The sequence below is a fragment of the Cucumis melo genome, chromosome 12, assembly GCF_025177605.1.
Source record: "Cucumis melo cultivar AY chromosome 12, USDA_Cmelo_AY_1.0, whole genome shotgun sequence".
Classification (NCBI taxonomy): Eukaryota; Viridiplantae; Streptophyta; class Magnoliopsida; order Cucurbitales; family Cucurbitaceae; genus Cucumis; species Cucumis melo.
In genome coordinates, this window is record NC_066868.1 from 1,436,748 (window position 1) to 1,453,970 (window position 17,223).

At 34.8% G+C, this 17,223-nt stretch overlaps 1 protein-coding gene across 11 annotated transcripts; it reads right to left on the minus strand.

Moving 5' to 3' along the window:
• Nucleotides 1–127: 127 nt before the first annotated feature.
• On the minus strand, nt 128–15,433 carry LOC103497093 (phosphomethylpyrimidine synthase, chloroplastic). Of its 11 annotated transcripts, none has more exons than XM_008459167.3 (14): nt 14,213–15,433; nt 13,722–13,787; nt 13,506–13,640; nt 13,306–13,371; nt 12,239–12,424; nt 12,072–12,158; nt 11,868–11,981; nt 11,621–11,745; nt 11,398–11,505; nt 4,866–5,174; nt 4,638–4,765; nt 3,272–4,098; nt 2,154–2,836; nt 1,329–1,547 (listed from the first exon to the last, which is right to left on the minus strand). In XM_008459167.3, exons 1-13 carry the CDS (start codon nt 15,092–15,094, stop codon nt 2,156–2,158), a joined length of 3,714 nt encoding a protein of 1,237 aa, XP_008457389.2. In that variant the 5' UTR covers nt 15,095–15,433; the 3' UTR covers nt 1,329–1,547; nt 2,154–2,155. The 11 variants fall into 11 exon arrangements, 6 of the variants coding, with proteins under 6 accessions (XP_008457389.2, XP_008457386.2, XP_008457388.2 ...); XM_051080380.1 differs by lacking the exons at nt 1,329–1,547; nt 2,154–2,836; nt 3,272–4,098; nt 4,638–4,765; nt 4,866–5,174 and adding exons at nt 8,709–9,010; nt 9,103–9,250; nt 9,538–9,661; nt 9,752–10,075; nt 10,999–11,124 and having other exon boundaries at nt 11,397–11,505; XM_017046628.2 differs by lacking the exons at nt 1,329–1,547; nt 2,154–2,836; nt 3,272–4,098; nt 4,638–4,765; nt 4,866–5,174 and adding exons at nt 8,709–9,250; nt 9,538–9,661; nt 9,752–10,075; nt 10,999–11,124 and having other exon boundaries at nt 11,397–11,505.
• Between the last annotated feature and the right edge of the window lie 1,790 nt (nt 15,434–17,223).

Below are 17,223 nucleotides of genomic sequence, written 5' to 3' on the forward strand. Positions count from 1 at the left end.
AATTTGGTACATTAGGTACAAAACAAGGTATCACATTAATTAAGAAAAAGAGAAGTCATGACATACATGTGAAACTTCTTTGGTGAAACCAAGCGTTCTGTTTTGAAGATAATTAGTAGAAGCTAACTAAATAAAAAGAGAATCAAGTTAATCATTTCTTTTAGTTGTGGATTAATGCAAAAACATTAGATTATCCTCAGGTTGATAATCTATTTGTTTTAGCGAGATTATACACGTAGTAATTTAGAACCCTTGGGAGAAGCGATCTGAAATTCTTGCGCTAATAAACAAACTGCAAATCCGATCTCAAGAACCTCCGGATACTTATCTAGAAGGTAAAGTCAAAAAGAAAATGAGAGGAAAAATGAAAAGTCTCTCTCAAAAAGGGTCATGTTTGTTAATTTTTATTTTTACTAAAAGCTTCTTTCAAGTATTTGTCCATCATCGCACATTCTCTTTCGCTATTAAAAGTGTCCGTGTTTCTTCTTGTCTTATAAAAAGTATTGTTTACATGAGTCTTGAGAAAATTGAAATGCGCTCAAGTAACTATTCGGTATATCCAGTATATATTTGTGGTATAAATTTCCTTCTAGAAAAAATATGGATATTTGGATGACTATTTAGAATTTCATGGGCTTTTACGGCGTTTCAGCCTAAACAAACTTCTAACATTTTTTAAAGATACCGAAGTATGTACTTTTAGACATGTCCGGATCTTTGGATCACATCCAAAATGTGTCAGGTTCAAAATCAATATTTGTTGTTTAAATTTACTTTCATCTTTATACCATAGGAACCCTAACGGTGTTTCGTTAAAAACAAGAAACTGGTTTTCTTTTATATAGCCAAAAATCAAGGTTTTTTTTTTCTTTCACAAAATGAACACGATCAAAAGATGGTTTTTCTTTTATTTTCTTCTTTCAATTTTTAAGTTGTTATTTACCACTTTCATATCCTTATTGGCTTTGCCAAAGGGTAAAATGTGAATATAGGCGTTTCAGTTAAGGAGTTCGTAAATGTTTTGGTAAATGAGGAGGTTAGAATCTCCCGCCTTCAGTTGTTCCCTTTGTTAAGAAATGAAGGCTCGAATGAATCCTCGACCAAAACAATGGTCACGAACATAGCAGCGTCGTTCCTGTATACAAAAAAACAGAAAAGCACACTCCCTACGCAGGCATTATCCTGTTCAGGTTCAAAGGGACTATCTCAGCCTGACCAGTTAGCTCCAGATCGAGCAGCTACACTTGGTCGAGGCACCCCCGGTGCGTTTCGTATGTTAATATATGAATTTAAAAGAAAAAAATGATGGAAGGGACAAGGTCAAAACATCAAGCAAAGCAATAACTTCCTCTTAGTTCCAACAGGTAGAGAAACAAAGCAGACAAACTTAAATACAGCCAATAAAAGAGGTACGGAGCAGCTAAACTTAGTACTCTTCCATGGCCTGAAACTGGAGACTCAAGCAGGTATCAATTTTCTGGTCTGGTCGTCTAATCATCGCCGATAAATCTCCTGCACTTCCACCCCTTTCTCCTTCACGAACGGTCCTGCATTGGTATACCTATAAGAACCAACACAAGGAAGTAACGAAGCAATTGCTAAAACATTATTTCTCCTCGCTCTTGGTAGAACTTATCATAAAGAGGAACACTATCGACTGCATTCTGCTTTCAAAATAACATCACAAAACCCCATGTCTTAGCCAAATTTAGTCCGGGCAATGATCCTTCAAAATTAGAAATTCCATAAGACAAGTTTTGAGGAAAAGATAGCAAGACCTTTACTCCACAGCCTTACTAAGGGACCACTGGTGATGATTTTCCAAATACTTAAAAATCACTTTTTTAGGACATGAATACTCTTGCACTTGAAAAGTCATTCCAAGCATTTTCTACGTAGAGTTCATCCTCATCTAGGCATGACTAACTATTTATTACCAAGCGACCAACCTATTAAAGATCAAATAATAATCAATTACTATGTCGAGCAGGCCATCATTTGTCAAGGTGTTCCTCGTATATGCATCTTGTGGAAAACAAGTCCTTTTCAAGAATAGAATTAAAGACTGTAATTGAAATATTTATTCAAATTTCGTCCGATGATAAGAAAACCAAACATTAAAACAAAAGCCAAAAGTTTCTATGATTACTAACCTTCACCTCTTCTGGGACTCCACGTAGCTTGCAGGCAAGTAGATTTCCCCACCAGTTTCACCATGTTGTTCACCACTAATGGTTTTCTTTGCAGCCAAGAACTCAGCACTCATAGCATCCATCCCTTGCTGCAGAGCTTCCTCTGCAGTCCCGTACCCATGTTCTTCAGCATACTTCCGCACATCCTCTGTTATCTTCATGGAGCAGAATTTGGGTCCACACATGGAGCAGAAGTGAGCCACCTTGGCACCTTCTGATGGCAAGGTTTCATCATGAAATGACATGGCAGTCATAGGGTCCAATGACAAAGCAAATTGATCCATCCATCGGAACTCAAACCTCGCCTTGCTCAGTGCATCATCCCATGATTGAGCATGTGGGTGACCTTTGGCTAGATCAGCTGCATGAGCAGCTATCTTATATGCTATTACTCCAGCCTTCACATCATCTCGATTTGGCAAACCTAGATGCTCTTTCGGTGTAACATAACAGAGAAGGGCCGTGCCAAGAGCACCAATATTGGCAGCTCCAATGGCAGAGGTAATGTGGTCATATCCAGGGGCTACATCTGTAGTCAAAGGACCAAGAGTGTAAAAAGGAGCTTCATTACACCACTCAAGCTGTTTTTGCATGTTTTCAGGGATCTTATGCATTGGGATATGCCCAGGTCCTTCATTCATTACCTGAAAATCAAGTATGTGGTCACTAGTTAGTAACATGGAAGAAATAACATTTCCTGCTTCCAAAAATGACAATGTAAGTTCCACATTTTAACATATACTCCCATAAAACTAATTGTGGGAAAAGAATCTGCTATTTAAGAGATGTGTCCTGTATTGTAAATTAAAGGTCTCCACCAAACCAGTAAAGAGTAGTGATGAAATCATAAGAAACTGCTTGAGAGGCTCTTAAATTCCCGACGATTCATGCAAAAATGTTTGAACATGCATGAAACTGACTGTACTAGGTAAGCCCTAGAGTGGTTCTTACAAATGTTACAACAACAAGATGTTATTTTGAATGCATACAACTAGGAGTAAGAAGGTTTGCACTCAAATGGATAGGTGTGATTATGAACACATGCATGTATGTAAGCAAGAGAGATTTATATTCATTACCTGCACATCTTTTTCCCATGCTCTACGAGTCAGTTCGCCCTGAGTTAGGAGCTCTGCAAATTGAGCAGTGTCGTTGGCATCATAAATTGAACCAGGTCTCAGCCCATCACCAATTGATAGGGATATATCATACTGATTACAGATGTCAAGTATGTCATCCCAGTGTTCATAAGCGAAATTTTCCTTATGATGAGCCAAACACCACTTTGCATGAATAGATCCTCCACGTGATACAATTCCTGTCATTCTTTTTGCTGTTAGAGGGATGTATCGAAGTAAGACCCCAGCATGAATGGTAAAATAATCTACACCCTGCTCAGCTTGTTCAATCAGTGTTTCCCTGAAAATTTCCCAGGTGAGATTTTCAGCTATTCCATTCACTTTCTCAAGTGCCTGATATATGGGAACAGTTCCTACGGGTACAGATGAATTACGCAATATCCACTCACGGGTCTCATGTATGTGACGACCAGTAGAGAGGTCCATTACAGTATCAGCTCCCCACATGGTCGCCCATTGGACTTTATAAACTTCTTCTTCAATAGAACTTGCTACAGCGGAGTTTCCAATATTTGCATTTACTTTGACCAAGAAATTTCTACCCACAATCATGGGCTCCAACTCCAAATGATTCTTGTTGGAAGGGATGATTGCCCGCCCTCGAGCAACCTCTGACCTCACAAACTCTGGGTCAAGCTTCTCACGAGTGGCACAAAACAACATTTCCTCAGTAATGATTCCTTGCTTGGCATAATACATCTGTGTGCATCTTGGAGCACCTAATTTGTCCCTCCTATCAACCCAGTCCTTCCTAAGTTTTGGCAATCCTGTGCAACATTCTTGATTGTCAGAAACAATGTAAATTGAAACACAGGTAACAAGTATGCTAGTTTGGATTGTTGTGTCATGGAAGTCAGAAAGCATCATATACAGATATTGAATTACAAAGAAGTGTAATAAAATATCAAAGGGACTTAGTTTCCATCATAGAAAGCAATTGCACTTGCCGCCATTTATTTTTCTCTACGTAGTCAAATAGGCCCACAGCTACAAGATTTCAGTTTGACACTAGTTGGTATCTAAGTTTAAAGGGGGAAAATAGCCCTCTTATACTGCAGACTTGAGATAATAGACACGTATGTCCAAATAGAAGAACTCAGTTCACTACATAAAAGCAAATAAAAAGAACTATAATTTATATCTACAACAACTGGACTTCAAATAGTTTTCACCTAAAATATTTTGAGTAAAAATAAAAATTCATGAACAATTAAGAACTAACAAACAAAACCAATATGTGCCACTGCGACAACACAAATATAGCAAAAACGAGTCTTGGAACACAACCAAAAACTGCTCATCTTACCAATACGGGGGTTGATGTTTTGAGGACCACTGGTGTCATAATTATCAAAGTTTGGTTCATCACCAGATAAATGAACCCGACGAAAAGGTACTTTGAGCACATGCCCAGTTTCTTCATGAACGACTTCCCTGCATAACAGATTACGCATCAATAATTGAAAATGGATGGTCATCATCTACTGGTTTTGAACAATTACAAAAACCATGATACACCAGTAAATTCACTCACTTGTGTTCTTTTGTGCTTTTTGGGAAACACTGCTCAAATGAAGGAAGTGGCAGAAAATCAGGAGATGAAGGATCAATTGTATGTTTACTGTTCTTGGCTTTCTCTGTACTAGTTTCAGGGGGATCAAAGGTTAAAGTGGCTCTAGGAGCTAAGGTAATTGATGAAGGGTGTAAGTCCTTGCATGCACTGGCAACACGCCCAACCACGTCAAACCCAGGCAAGAAGGCAGTATTAAGTGATTTCGTAGGAGAGGAACGGTTCACACTCTTACCAACAGCCGGTGTTATAGTAGCATGAACTGACGCCATATTTGATCTAGAAAATTTTAAAAAATAATAATAATAATGGTCAAAATCCTACCATTGAAGAAAACAAAAAAGTTTCTCGAGTATCAAAAGCAATTTTCAGAATCAAGCACAACTAGCTTCAAAAATATCATAAATATTAACATGTCGTTCAAAATCAGACTCGACCCCGTCATACCAAAAATAGAAAAAAGCAAATAAGCATCTTAAACATCTTAAGATGTCGTTCAGAAATAGACTCCATGAGTCCGCAAAAGCTAAAGAAAGAAAGGAAAAAAAAAACACAAAAAGCATCATCAAAATACAGCCGAATGAAAGCTCAATCTAAGATCTCTAGCAACAAGTGGAAGAAAATCCTTTAAAATGGACAATATCTTTACGTCATACAAAATCGTCAACGAAAAAACAAATCACTAAAATACAGATAATAGAAAAAACAAGACAGATTTTACACGAAACGCTCCAATATCATACAGAATTTTCACTTCACTCTCGCCAATCAAACAATCTGGACGGCAAACGATGAAAACTGAAGCGCAAACAAAATCATCAAACGAACTCAGCAGTTCATGCAACAACAAAGCGATCTGATCAAAGAAAACGCAATAAAACGATAACAGATAGTGGAATACAGAACACAAGGCAGTGCATTAAAATGTAGTTTTAGAATGGATTAAGATACAGAAATATGAGAGAATTAAGGAGGCGAAATGGAAAAGATGTAGGGTTTTTGTTTGGAAGAACCTAGCGATGAATGCTTGTGAGTTGAATCTTATCTGTTAAACACGCGGTTCGAGCAAAGAGTGAAGATAATACTGAGCATGGAAGAGGATTGGGTTTTATATAAGGGAGCAGGGGAGCAGTGTCATGAAGGTTCAATTCGTACTTTTTATAAAAGGTAATGAAAGTGATGCCTACGTGGCAGAAGCTCCGGGTTTAGATATTTCTGACATTTTGACAATCAAAATATCTCTCTTTTTTTTCCTTTACTTTAATATCCCAAACATCACTTGTCCCGAAAACAAAAGAAATAAATAAACCACAAATAATAAATATCTAAATTGAGGAGCAAAACAAGGCCACAATGGTAATAAAAGTACTAAAAAAAAGAAATTAATACTTAACGACAAATAAATAAAGGAGTTTTTTTCCAAAAAAAATATATATATATAACAAACCAAAATATTTACATATCAATTTTAAAAATGAAAACAATATATAGGTCTATTAGCAAAAATATAAAAAATGTTTCACTCAACACGTGATTAATCGGCTACACGCGTACGTACAATTCTTCTTCTAAATGAATACGATCGTGTAGTTCTTTTTAATGATGAGAAAAATACTTCAAATCTAAACATAGATCATATCAAAGTAACATTTAAACGATCTTGATATTATGGAAGAGTGACTATAAGAAAGAAAGAAAGAAAAAGAATATGAATAAAAATAGAAGAAAGAAAATCTTGGAAGAAATCTATATTTTATTTACCAAAAGAAGATGAACGAATGAGCCGAAGAAATCTGGAATAAAAATAAAAATAGAAAGAAGAAGCAACAAAAAAAAATTGAAAGAGAAGATGTATAAATAGCAAATGATAAGAAAAAAGAAAAAGTGTCGTCTGCGAATATAAGAGCAAATTTGAAATTTATGAAAATTTATATAGATCTTTTTATTTTATTATTTCGATGGATTTTATTATATTTATAAAGATTAACCATAAATAAAATTTAACTAACAAATTTGAAGTTATAGAAAATGGAAGTATATGGATATCTCTCTTTAATTTCTCACCAATACACATGTAAAAAAGTCGACACAATACCGTCATTAGGCATAAGTATATAGTCATAAGACATGCTATGAGAATGGAGTCCTTTGGATATTGGTAGTTGAAAACTCAATGTCAATGGGACGTGGTTGGACAAGTGGGTAGAGGAAGGTTCAATTGGATTCTCGTGTGATTGGACTCTTGTGATCATGAAGGTCATGCACTTTTGAGTCACTTCAAATCTATCGAGAGGAAAGAATGATTAATCAGTTGGAAGTTGCAGTCATTTGTGCATCGGAAGGTTGAACCTCATGTTCTCTATAGAGAAGAATAAAACAGTTCATGTTTTTGTCGCTTTGACATCCTCTTAAGATTATCCTTTGATATAGAAATTTTTTATTTATCTACCTAAAAAAATTGTCTAAATTTTATCTTTGAAAACTCAACGGTTTAAGAAAAGACAACAATGAAATTGCAATTGAGATAATTTTTAAGATTTATACAATAAGAACTAAAATTGAACAATTAAAAACATATAGACTAAAATAATATGAAATTTTACATGATGGTATGGCCAGTTGAAGTTACAAATTTAATCCTTAATGAGTGTAGTAGAAGTTTGCTAATTTTTCTCAAAAAAAGAAAAAAGAGAGACAAAAGAAGCTATTTGTTAGCTTTTGATTTTGAAAGTAATCTTCGAAATATATTTACATAGTTAATATTCTGACTAAAGACACTAAATTTAAAGGTTTTTCGAAAGCATTAGATATAAAATTTAGACATTTATTAGCATTGTGAACCAAAATAAAATGAATAGTAAAGTAGATGAACAAAAAAGATAGATTTAATCATAACCATAAATTTAACTTATTGTGACAATTTTCACTTGAAATCTTCGCATTTGTCATAAAATTCCAATTCATTTATACATATTCTAGGCATTCACTTCTTGCACATAGGCTATACAAATGTGTACTCATACGATCATATACCAAAAGGGAAATTTCAATCAATTCATGATGAATTCTTGCATTATGGTCCCTCAAAATCTGATCATTTATTTATTTGTTTCAGAAAGCAACATTGATATTTAGTTGTGCTTCCAAAATATCATCAGCACACCCAAAAATCTCACTTTCACCTTCACATTTGTGGATGAGATCACCACAGCAAAGCTCAATCTTCCTAACAGATGCAAATAATGCTCAGATAGAGAGATAGAGACAATCAAAGAAATTATGATCAACAAATGCCAAACTAGAAAAATGCAAAAATTCCTCTTGAATGATGAATGATTGGTAACTATTGGGAGTGGATGTAAAATTTGCATTTGTAACTTTGTTCTTAAAAATTAATGTTATTCAACATTTTTTTTTTTTTGACAATATGAACATTTGAATCAACTTACGAACACTTTGACTAGTCTCATAAAATAACTTGACTGTTCTTACAACATTTGAGTGTAAAAGAAACTCGTAAACTACTAAACCTTATTAATGTGTTTATTACATAATAGATGGAGACAACAAAGATGAAAGAAGTCAATATTGAAAATGCACGAATTCCTATTAAAAGATGAATGGCTTATAACTTCTAGGAGAATAAGTAAAATGACTCAATTGTTGTAGAGAGATGAGCTCATGCACTTGTTACTTGGATGAATGACTAGTAACATTTTGGGAGTACCAGTAAATAATCAACAAGTACATTATGCAGTTTTAACTTTGCTAGGCCAAAGAGAAAGGTTATATCAATAAAAGTCGACATAGAAAATGCAGAAATTCTTGTTGAATGATGAACGACTGACAACTTTTTAGAGTATATGTAGTAAAAATCACCCAGACCTTCATACATTTGTAACTTATGGAAATGCTATATATTTACAGTACAGTAGGGTGTACACAGCTGGGTAATAAATTACAGATATGAAGTTGGATACTGTTAGAATTGTGGCCAATGCATAGCTGATTGAGAACATTAAAGTTGACATGGCAACATACTGGAACACAGCTTGAAAACAAGGAGCTTAGGCAGCTGCGGCGGCTGTTTTGTTTTGTACCTATTTTTTCTGCCATGTTGTGAGATGACACATCCAACAGTTATCTTTCTTGTAAAGAATGCGCCGAGATTTGGTTTACTCTAAGTATACAAGAATTATACATTATGGGCTATGAAGCCGGGGCTGAGTTCACTGACTGTACTGGGAGAAGGGATTCTTGCTTGCCTCTTACGAAGATGGTCAATTCTTTTGGTGCAACAACCATTCTCAACCACTGTTGTAGTTCTTCGCCTTCTACTTTTTCTTTTTCTGTAAGAGGAAACATAAATTAGAAATGAAAAATTACATCTTCTATTCTTTTTCAAGTTTTGTGATAGATAAGGATTTCTTTGTGTTTGACTCAAGTTTTGTAATTGTTTTCTGCCAAGGTTTTCATTTAGTTTGAGTCACTGCCTAGACTATCCTTTTACACCAAACGAGAGACGACAACTGATTATCTCTAATGCTAGTTCTATCAAATTTTTGAAAAACCAAAACAAAGAAAGAAAACAGCGACACATGGTAATAATATTCTCATCCCAAGCATATAATATCACCTTCTAAATGAGCACCAAGACCTTCCAAGACATCTGGATTTGCACGCACAACTGAAAGCGCAATCTCAAGGGCAGATTGTAGCAATGCTTTAACCTCTCTTTGAACAAGATCAACAAGATGTCCCTGCTGCATATATTATAATGAATATGGACAGCATAGAAACATATACAATTAAATTAAATATTAGAAAGAAACTGTAGAGAAATTAAGAACCTGGTCCCTTCCCCAAGGGGCAGCTCCCCCAGACTCATCAATCCCGCCACCAGAGAGTGTTGCCATTGACACGGGGCCTATTGTTTGGTTCAGACCATACTCAGCCACTGCCTTGTACGCCATGTCAGTTGCTCGTCTGATATCATCAAGTGCACCGGTTGAAATACGACCTGAAAAGGCTACTTCTTCTGCTGCACGTCCTCCCAGAAGTGTAACCAAACGGCCACGCAATTCATCAATGAAAAGCAAATATCTATCTTCATTTGTAGGAGGAATATAGGTAAACCCAAGTGCTCCTCCTGACCTTGGTAGTATGCTCAATTTCTGAGAAATATATCCATGAAATGATTTTACCTTAAGTGCGGGGACTAAACTTAGAATATAATCAACCTCATAAACTAAAGTAAGACTAGAGTTTTAGTACCTAACAATCAATAATCCACTTACGCATACGGAACAAGTCAAATCAATTAGTCAATACAATAGTAAAACAGCAGTGATTGCTCGGTCTAGAGCTAAGTTTTCCAACTGGCAAATTAAAAGACAACCAGCAATAAGCTCTAATGATAAAATATGTCTAGCATGATGACCAAAAAACACAGGAAAAACAGCATCCCAACAAAAGCTTGACTAAGGCAGATGAATTCAAGGTTACTCTGCATTAGCAGCTAGTAAACGAACATGACACAGACCAACAGCTTTATAATGCTAAAAGAACGGTGTTCTCAACAGGTTAAATGAAAAAATTATTGGACTTAAAAGTGGACCAATAGTATGTATTAAAAAAATTATATCCTAAAATAATTAGACCAATCACACTCAATAGGTTATATGAAAAAATTAGACTGATAACTTATTCTGATTCATAGATAAGACAAGCTAAACTACTCAAATGATCCTGAATCCCTAATAACAAAACAGAACTACATCTATGTCTGTAACCAACAGGTGAAATGTCAGAACCAGAATGGATGACTGAGTTGAAAACAAACACATAACAATGAATAATTAAATCATCTTTCTAAACCATATTGCTTCTAAATCAAATCAAAATGAAATTTTGAATTATTATGGTTATTAATCAAACTATTTTATATCAAATGACTAAAAGATGATCTAACTGTCCCCAAACATAGTCAAATGAGACGAATGAATGTCTGTGACAAGTCCTTTTAAATAGACACTATCTCTAACTCTGATTTGATTAGGTTCAAATTTTTATTGCACGATAATAGTTCTATTTATACCTCTACACGTGGCTGTCCAGGTAGAAGATTTGCAACAGCTGTGCCAACAACTGCATGACCAACCTCATGTCGCGCAACTACAGTCTTCTCACTTCCTTGCAATTTGGCGGTCTTCTTCTCTATGCCCTGCAGCAAACAATTTCCTTCGATTACTAAAAAATAATAATGATAGTTTTCATCCATTTGCATACAAGGCACATTGCCTTTCATTCTAGAGCACCCCTCCACTAATATCTGTCTAATATATATTATATCAGACAGATATTATTGCAAACTATCGTACATCTATAAAATGGAGAATCAACTGTTATATTATTACAGCGGCTTATCCCTTGAAAAAGAATGTTTTGAGACATGCATGCGTGTATGGTGTGTGTGTAAGAGGGAGAGAGATTTACAGCTATCGATCTCTCCACTGCTTGAATAAAATCATCTTTTTCTACCACAATTTTGTTCTGTCTTCCAGCCAAAAGAGCAGCTTCATTAACCAGGTTTGCAAGATCTGCCCTGCAGTACGTATAAGTTTCAATACGATTCAAATCATACCATTAGATCACAAACAATTAAGATCCATGAACTAGAAACACGTCTCATGAAATGATAGAAAGGGAATTCAAAATACCCAGTAAATCCTGTGGTCATAGAAGCAATATCACTGAGGTTGACATCATCTGCAAGGGGGAGCTCTTTCTTGGTAACATGTACTTTTAAAATTGCCTCCCTTCCAGTTCTGTCGGGTGTTTCCACCTAGAATGTTAAACAAATAGAGTACAAAGGGGAAGAAAAAGAAAAAAGCAAAACAAAGGTGAGATTAACTTTATCATCATTCAACTTGGACAAGTAACAGAACTATAATACAGGTCACAAACCATAACAACACGGTCAAATCTTCCAGGTCGGCGAAGAGCAGGGTCTAAGACATCTGATCGATTGGTAGCACCAAGAACAATGACAGCAGAGTTGCTGTCAAACCCATCCATCTCCTACAAAAGAATTTAAAACTCGTTGAACTCATTTCTAATTGGCTAACGTGATATATTTTGGAAGCTGAAGACTCACGCATGGAAACCTACAGTAAGCAACTGATTCAAGGTTTGCTCCCTCTCGTCGTTGCTGACAATACGGAATTTACCATCTCGACTTTTTGCTACAGCATCGATCTACAAAAACGTGGGGGTTCATCCATGAGAATTTTAAAGATTGCACTAGGTTTTCAATAGTCACGATCACTGTGTCTAACCTCGTCGATAAAGATAATTGATGGTGCCTCTTTCTTTGCTCGTGCAAAGAGATCCCTCACACGAGAGGCACCCATGCCAACATATAGTTCTACAAACTCACTAGCAGAACAACTTATAAAGGGTACTTCAGCTTCCCCAGCGACTGCCTTCGCTAAAAGAGTCTTACCTGTCCCCGGTAGACCCACCTGATACAATGAAAAAATAAATAAATAAAAGGAATGTAAGAAACCAGTCCACCAGCAAGGGTGGTTTGTACCAGTTTGCATCATCTATAGCCCATATAATTGTTTCCAAGTATACGAATAGAGCAGGATATAAGCTGAAATATACTCGAATGAGTAGACAGCGACACCTAGCCAAACTAGCATAACATTCTATTCAAATAGGACTCGGAGTGTCATATTGAAAGGAGAAGAAGGCCAAGTAGAGAAGTGTATAGAGGACTTAACTATAAGTTTGCTTTCTATGACCAATTTGCGAAAGAAAAATGAGGTTAAACGATATCACTGTTTGTTAAAGCCAAACCTTCACAAATTTTGATGGTAGAAAGCACTAAAAGCACTATAGATCAGCGACCCAAAAATCACTTCAAAGTTCCACAATAAGACTTGAAAAAAACTTCAACCTTACAAGTTTTATTATCAAATGAGCAAGAAATACTGCAATGTTTTATTAGCGCATTAACCAAACAACTTGATTTATTCAATTCTTTAATAATTTTAAGTCCTAAGCAAGCTAGCATAGTTTACACCCATATAGACCAATGTCACCAATCTCAAGAGATAGCCATAACTCTCGAGTCTCCAACAAACAATTTGTAAGATATTTGATGTTTTAATTAGGTTGCCTCTATAATTTAAACCCATGCCTAAGAGTTATCGATTTATGGCTTGCACTGACTTTAGATCATTGGACCAGCCAACGGTTAATAACTTATAAATTAACAACTTCCATTTTAAAGAATAAGAATAAACTCTGAAATTTTATTTTAAAAGTGGATTATGAATACACGCAGTTCTGACAAATTAACCCCAATAGTCATGAATATTCTTCCATTAAAACTCACCAGGAGGACACCTCGAGGAGGCCGAGCACCAAGTCGAATATACCTATCTGGGTTCCTTAAAAATTCCTGTGAAGTATACTTATATCACATTATTACCTTATAAAAACCATTTCCCAAATAAATGAGAACTTCAAAAAGACTATCGACATAACTAACGACATAATTGGGATAAGAAAGAACTAAATCCATGTCTAACATACCACGATTTCTTCTAGCTCCTCTTTAGCCTCATCAACGCCAGCCACATCAGCAAAAGTAATTGATTCACCTTGTTCAGAGACTTTTGCCCCACCAGAACCCCCAGACTTACGGTTCCTAATTTGACCAGCTGTATGCTAAATAGAAGCAGGAGTCCGATCAGAATAAAGAGAGTACAATCCAGAAGTTGCAACAGAAAGAAGTTTTCCATCTCATACCTGTGAAAAGGTAACAGGAAACCGGTGGAGAAGCCCAGCAAGCACAGCAACATAGAACAAAGCTATCTGGAAATTACGAAACATGTATATATTTTGCAGCTTTACAACTCTGGAATACATGGGACAGTTCAAGCACACAAGAGACGTAAAAAAAAAACAATGTTACAGTTGAATTCTTGCTTTCCATCGTTCACATTCTTTTATTCAGATATGACATTGTAAGAACGTGCATTTCATTATACATACAATTGTGAAGGTGTGTATTGTATTGAAGTTATCATTTATATGTAAGTTACATGAGCTCCGACAGACATTTAGATGCCACTGAATCCACTTATTCTTGTTGTAGCAAAATAATAACCACTCCTTTCTTATCCAAAACTTGAATTTGGTCATTTTTTTAAACAATATCAGATACATAGAACATGAGATTAATGCCCATTTAGTTATAGAAAAATAGTTAGTAGTATAACAAAACAATTGAAACTCACCAATGCAGAGTTCAAGAATCCATTCGACCGCTTATCTGGTGACCCAAATTCCACTGCATTTTCGAGCATCTTATCATAAGGTGTTTTAATATCACTTGGCCTCGTGGTTGTATAAACTATTCTTTTAGTCGGATTGACACTTCTTATCAATGAATCTGATTCCTGCAGCTTGCTTCCACTAATGATTTCACTTTCCTGAGTCCCTGGTTCAGACTTCAACTTAAACATGATGTGCACCCCATCAACTTCCACCTTCTGCACGTTATTACTGTTAATCTTGCTTAAGAAGTCACTATAAGGGACGCTTACGAATGTCGTTGGTGTTCTCGGCTCGGACCCTGGTAATGGAATCCCGGGACGAAGCAACCGCATAACAAAAATTACAATCCCCAGCTGTAGAAGCAAAATTCCAATCTCTTGGGCTTGAACTATAGGCTGCCACCGCCATTTTCCACCTTTAGACCACCACCAACCTCCTCCTTTTCCCTGCTTCTCTCTCCTCCGGTTCGACGAAGAACCAGAATTCGTTGTGTTCTTACTCACTCCCTGAGTTTCATTTGGTTTAGCTTCACTCTTCTCCCCCGAACCACCTGTAGAATCACTATCCCTACCATTTGCACATATCTTGACATTCCTAGACCCGAAATTTCCCGCTAAACCTCCCCAAAGATTAAGTCTGTCAGAATTTTTCGAAGACGATAATCTATACAACTTTACAGAGGGAAAGGGCACCAAATTCGGAACAAAACGGTTTGAATTCTGGTGATATACCCTCGATTTACAACGAAAAAAACCCAATCCATTCCAACAACGAAGATTACAATTCGAATCGAGATGAAACTTGGTTCGAATTACCGGACTTAAAAACTCTACCGATGACATTTCAAACCTCTAGAAAATCGAAACCAAAATCAAAATCTACAAATCGAACTATATATTTTTCCTATTATCATCTATACAAACAAACATAAAAAAAAAAAAAAACCTAAAACAATTTCTTAAAAGAAAATTTTATGGTTGTGAGCAGTGCACCTGGAAGAAATTTTCGAGTGTGAAAATTGCTGTTGAAGTGAGAGAAAGGGAGGAGAGAAGAGAGAGAAAGGGCGGGGAAATGTGAAGGGAAAAATGAACTTGCAATGCGAACCGTCAGATGAAGGTGAGGTAAGTAATCCTAACCGTTGGTTTCATTTTTACGCCTTATGCTTAGTAGCCTTATCCGTGGCCCCAGCCTTATGGGGTTTCTTGGAAATATACATAAAAAAAGGAAAACAACTGAGGTTCTATTGCCTGCGGTGTGTTTCATTAAAAGTATGTATTTTGGCTTATGAAAACGTGACACGTTTTTAATGAGGAGAGAGAATATTATTGGAAATTCAAAATTCACAAATGATTGTGTGGTCGTTTCCCTTCCTCGTCAAAGCATTCATTTTTTCTCTTCCCGTTTTCGTCCTGACGTTGTTTCATTCACGCGCTGCCACGTAATTAAATTTTATCTTTAAAGTATAGTTTATTAAACTATTTTTCTTTTTCTAGCTAGCTAAAATGGACTTATTTTGTTTCAAAAAGTTGTCCTTTTATCTTCATATTTGAGTTTTATTTTAAATTATTTCTAGTTTCAAATCTTTTTACTTATTTTAAATTCTATTCGGTTCTTAAACTTTGTATCATTTTCTATTTTTGTTTGTAAAAAATGTTTATATTTTGGTTAACGAGGTGACTTTTTATATCGAATATGACTAAGATATCAAATAAGACTATCACTCGTAATAATCTAAGGTTTTAATGTTTAATTAAATACTATATGGTAAATTAACGTTTTATGGAAGAAATCAAATAATTATTGTCTTATATATGTTGATTGTCACTATTTTTGCACATTGTGTTATTTTACTTTACTTTCTCAACCTAGATGTTAGATGCATTTTATTCACGTATATAATTTTTAGTGTATCAAGTTTAAGATATTTTGTAATTTAGTGATTTTTTTTTCTCTTCCTCCTAGTTATTGCTTCTTCCTCTTTTGGTTTTTGTGATTATTATGGGAATATTTATTATATACAAGCATTTACTTATTTTATTTTTCTCCTTTATTTAACATTACTATGGATGATGTTAAACACCAAGATGTCATTTCCATTTTATTTTTTTATTGTAAGAAATGTTTTTCTAATTTGCTTCAATATTTCAACTTAAAGATGTGGAATGGGGGAGAGGATTTGAGAGATTTTCGTTTTTTAGGAGAGAAAAAAGAAAATTAGTTTTTAATCTAGTATTATTTGGTTCAAGTGTTAATTATATTTCTATGTTGTTGAAAAGATTTGTATAATAAATTAGCAATATTTATTAGTTATTTGTCAATTTAATTAATATGACGAACCTAATCATTCAAATATATATATATATATATATATATATATATATATATATAAAAAAGCTACAACAATGAAAAAAAAAACTATTTAAAATATTATAAAATCAAAGTATCCCACGCTCGATACATTTAAATACGTGTTGTCTTTTGATAATGAATTATTTTAGACCAAAAAGATACATCTATGTCACGAGATATAAATTTTGTTTGGACAAAATACACTTTTACGTTAACGTTTATGCGGTCTCTAATGTTTCAAAATAAACACTTTAATCATTAAAATTTAAAAAATAACTCTAATTTGTCTCTGAAGTTCTTTAGAACATTGATTGGTTAAAGGTAAAATTAACAATTTTTCCAGGGTGTCATGTAACTCATCAATACTATGTATAATATTTATTTTTGAAAAATGAAGGATAAATAAAAGTATAACGATTATTCCCTCTGCATAAATTGATGTAGATCATTGTTAAACACGTGTTACATATTCTTAATTTAACCTAAACTTGATATCTAATTTAAGATATAATTAATTTTACAAATGTTAATTAGAGATTAGCACAACGAACATTTATGTGTATTAGTAACCATTAAGTCTCTGATTCAAATCACATTTATTTTTTCAACATCTATTACAATT

What these genes read in the sequence shown, in the direction of transcription:
- LOC103497093 (XM_008459167.3), bottom strand. Translation starts at nt 15,094, where the DNA reads ATGTCATCGGTAGAGTTTTTAAGTCCGGTAATTCGAACCAAGTTTCAT. An exon ending in CTCCTCGAGGTGTCCTCCTG is followed by an intron (nt 12,425 to 13,305) that starts GTGAGTTTTAAT and finishes TCATTGTATCAG; the next exon opens with GTGGGTCTACCGGGGACAGG. An exon ending in ATGACCACAGGATTTACTGG is followed by an intron (nt 11,506 to 11,620) that starts GTATTTTGAATT and finishes TACGTACTGCAG; the next exon opens with GGCAGATCTTGCAAACCTGG.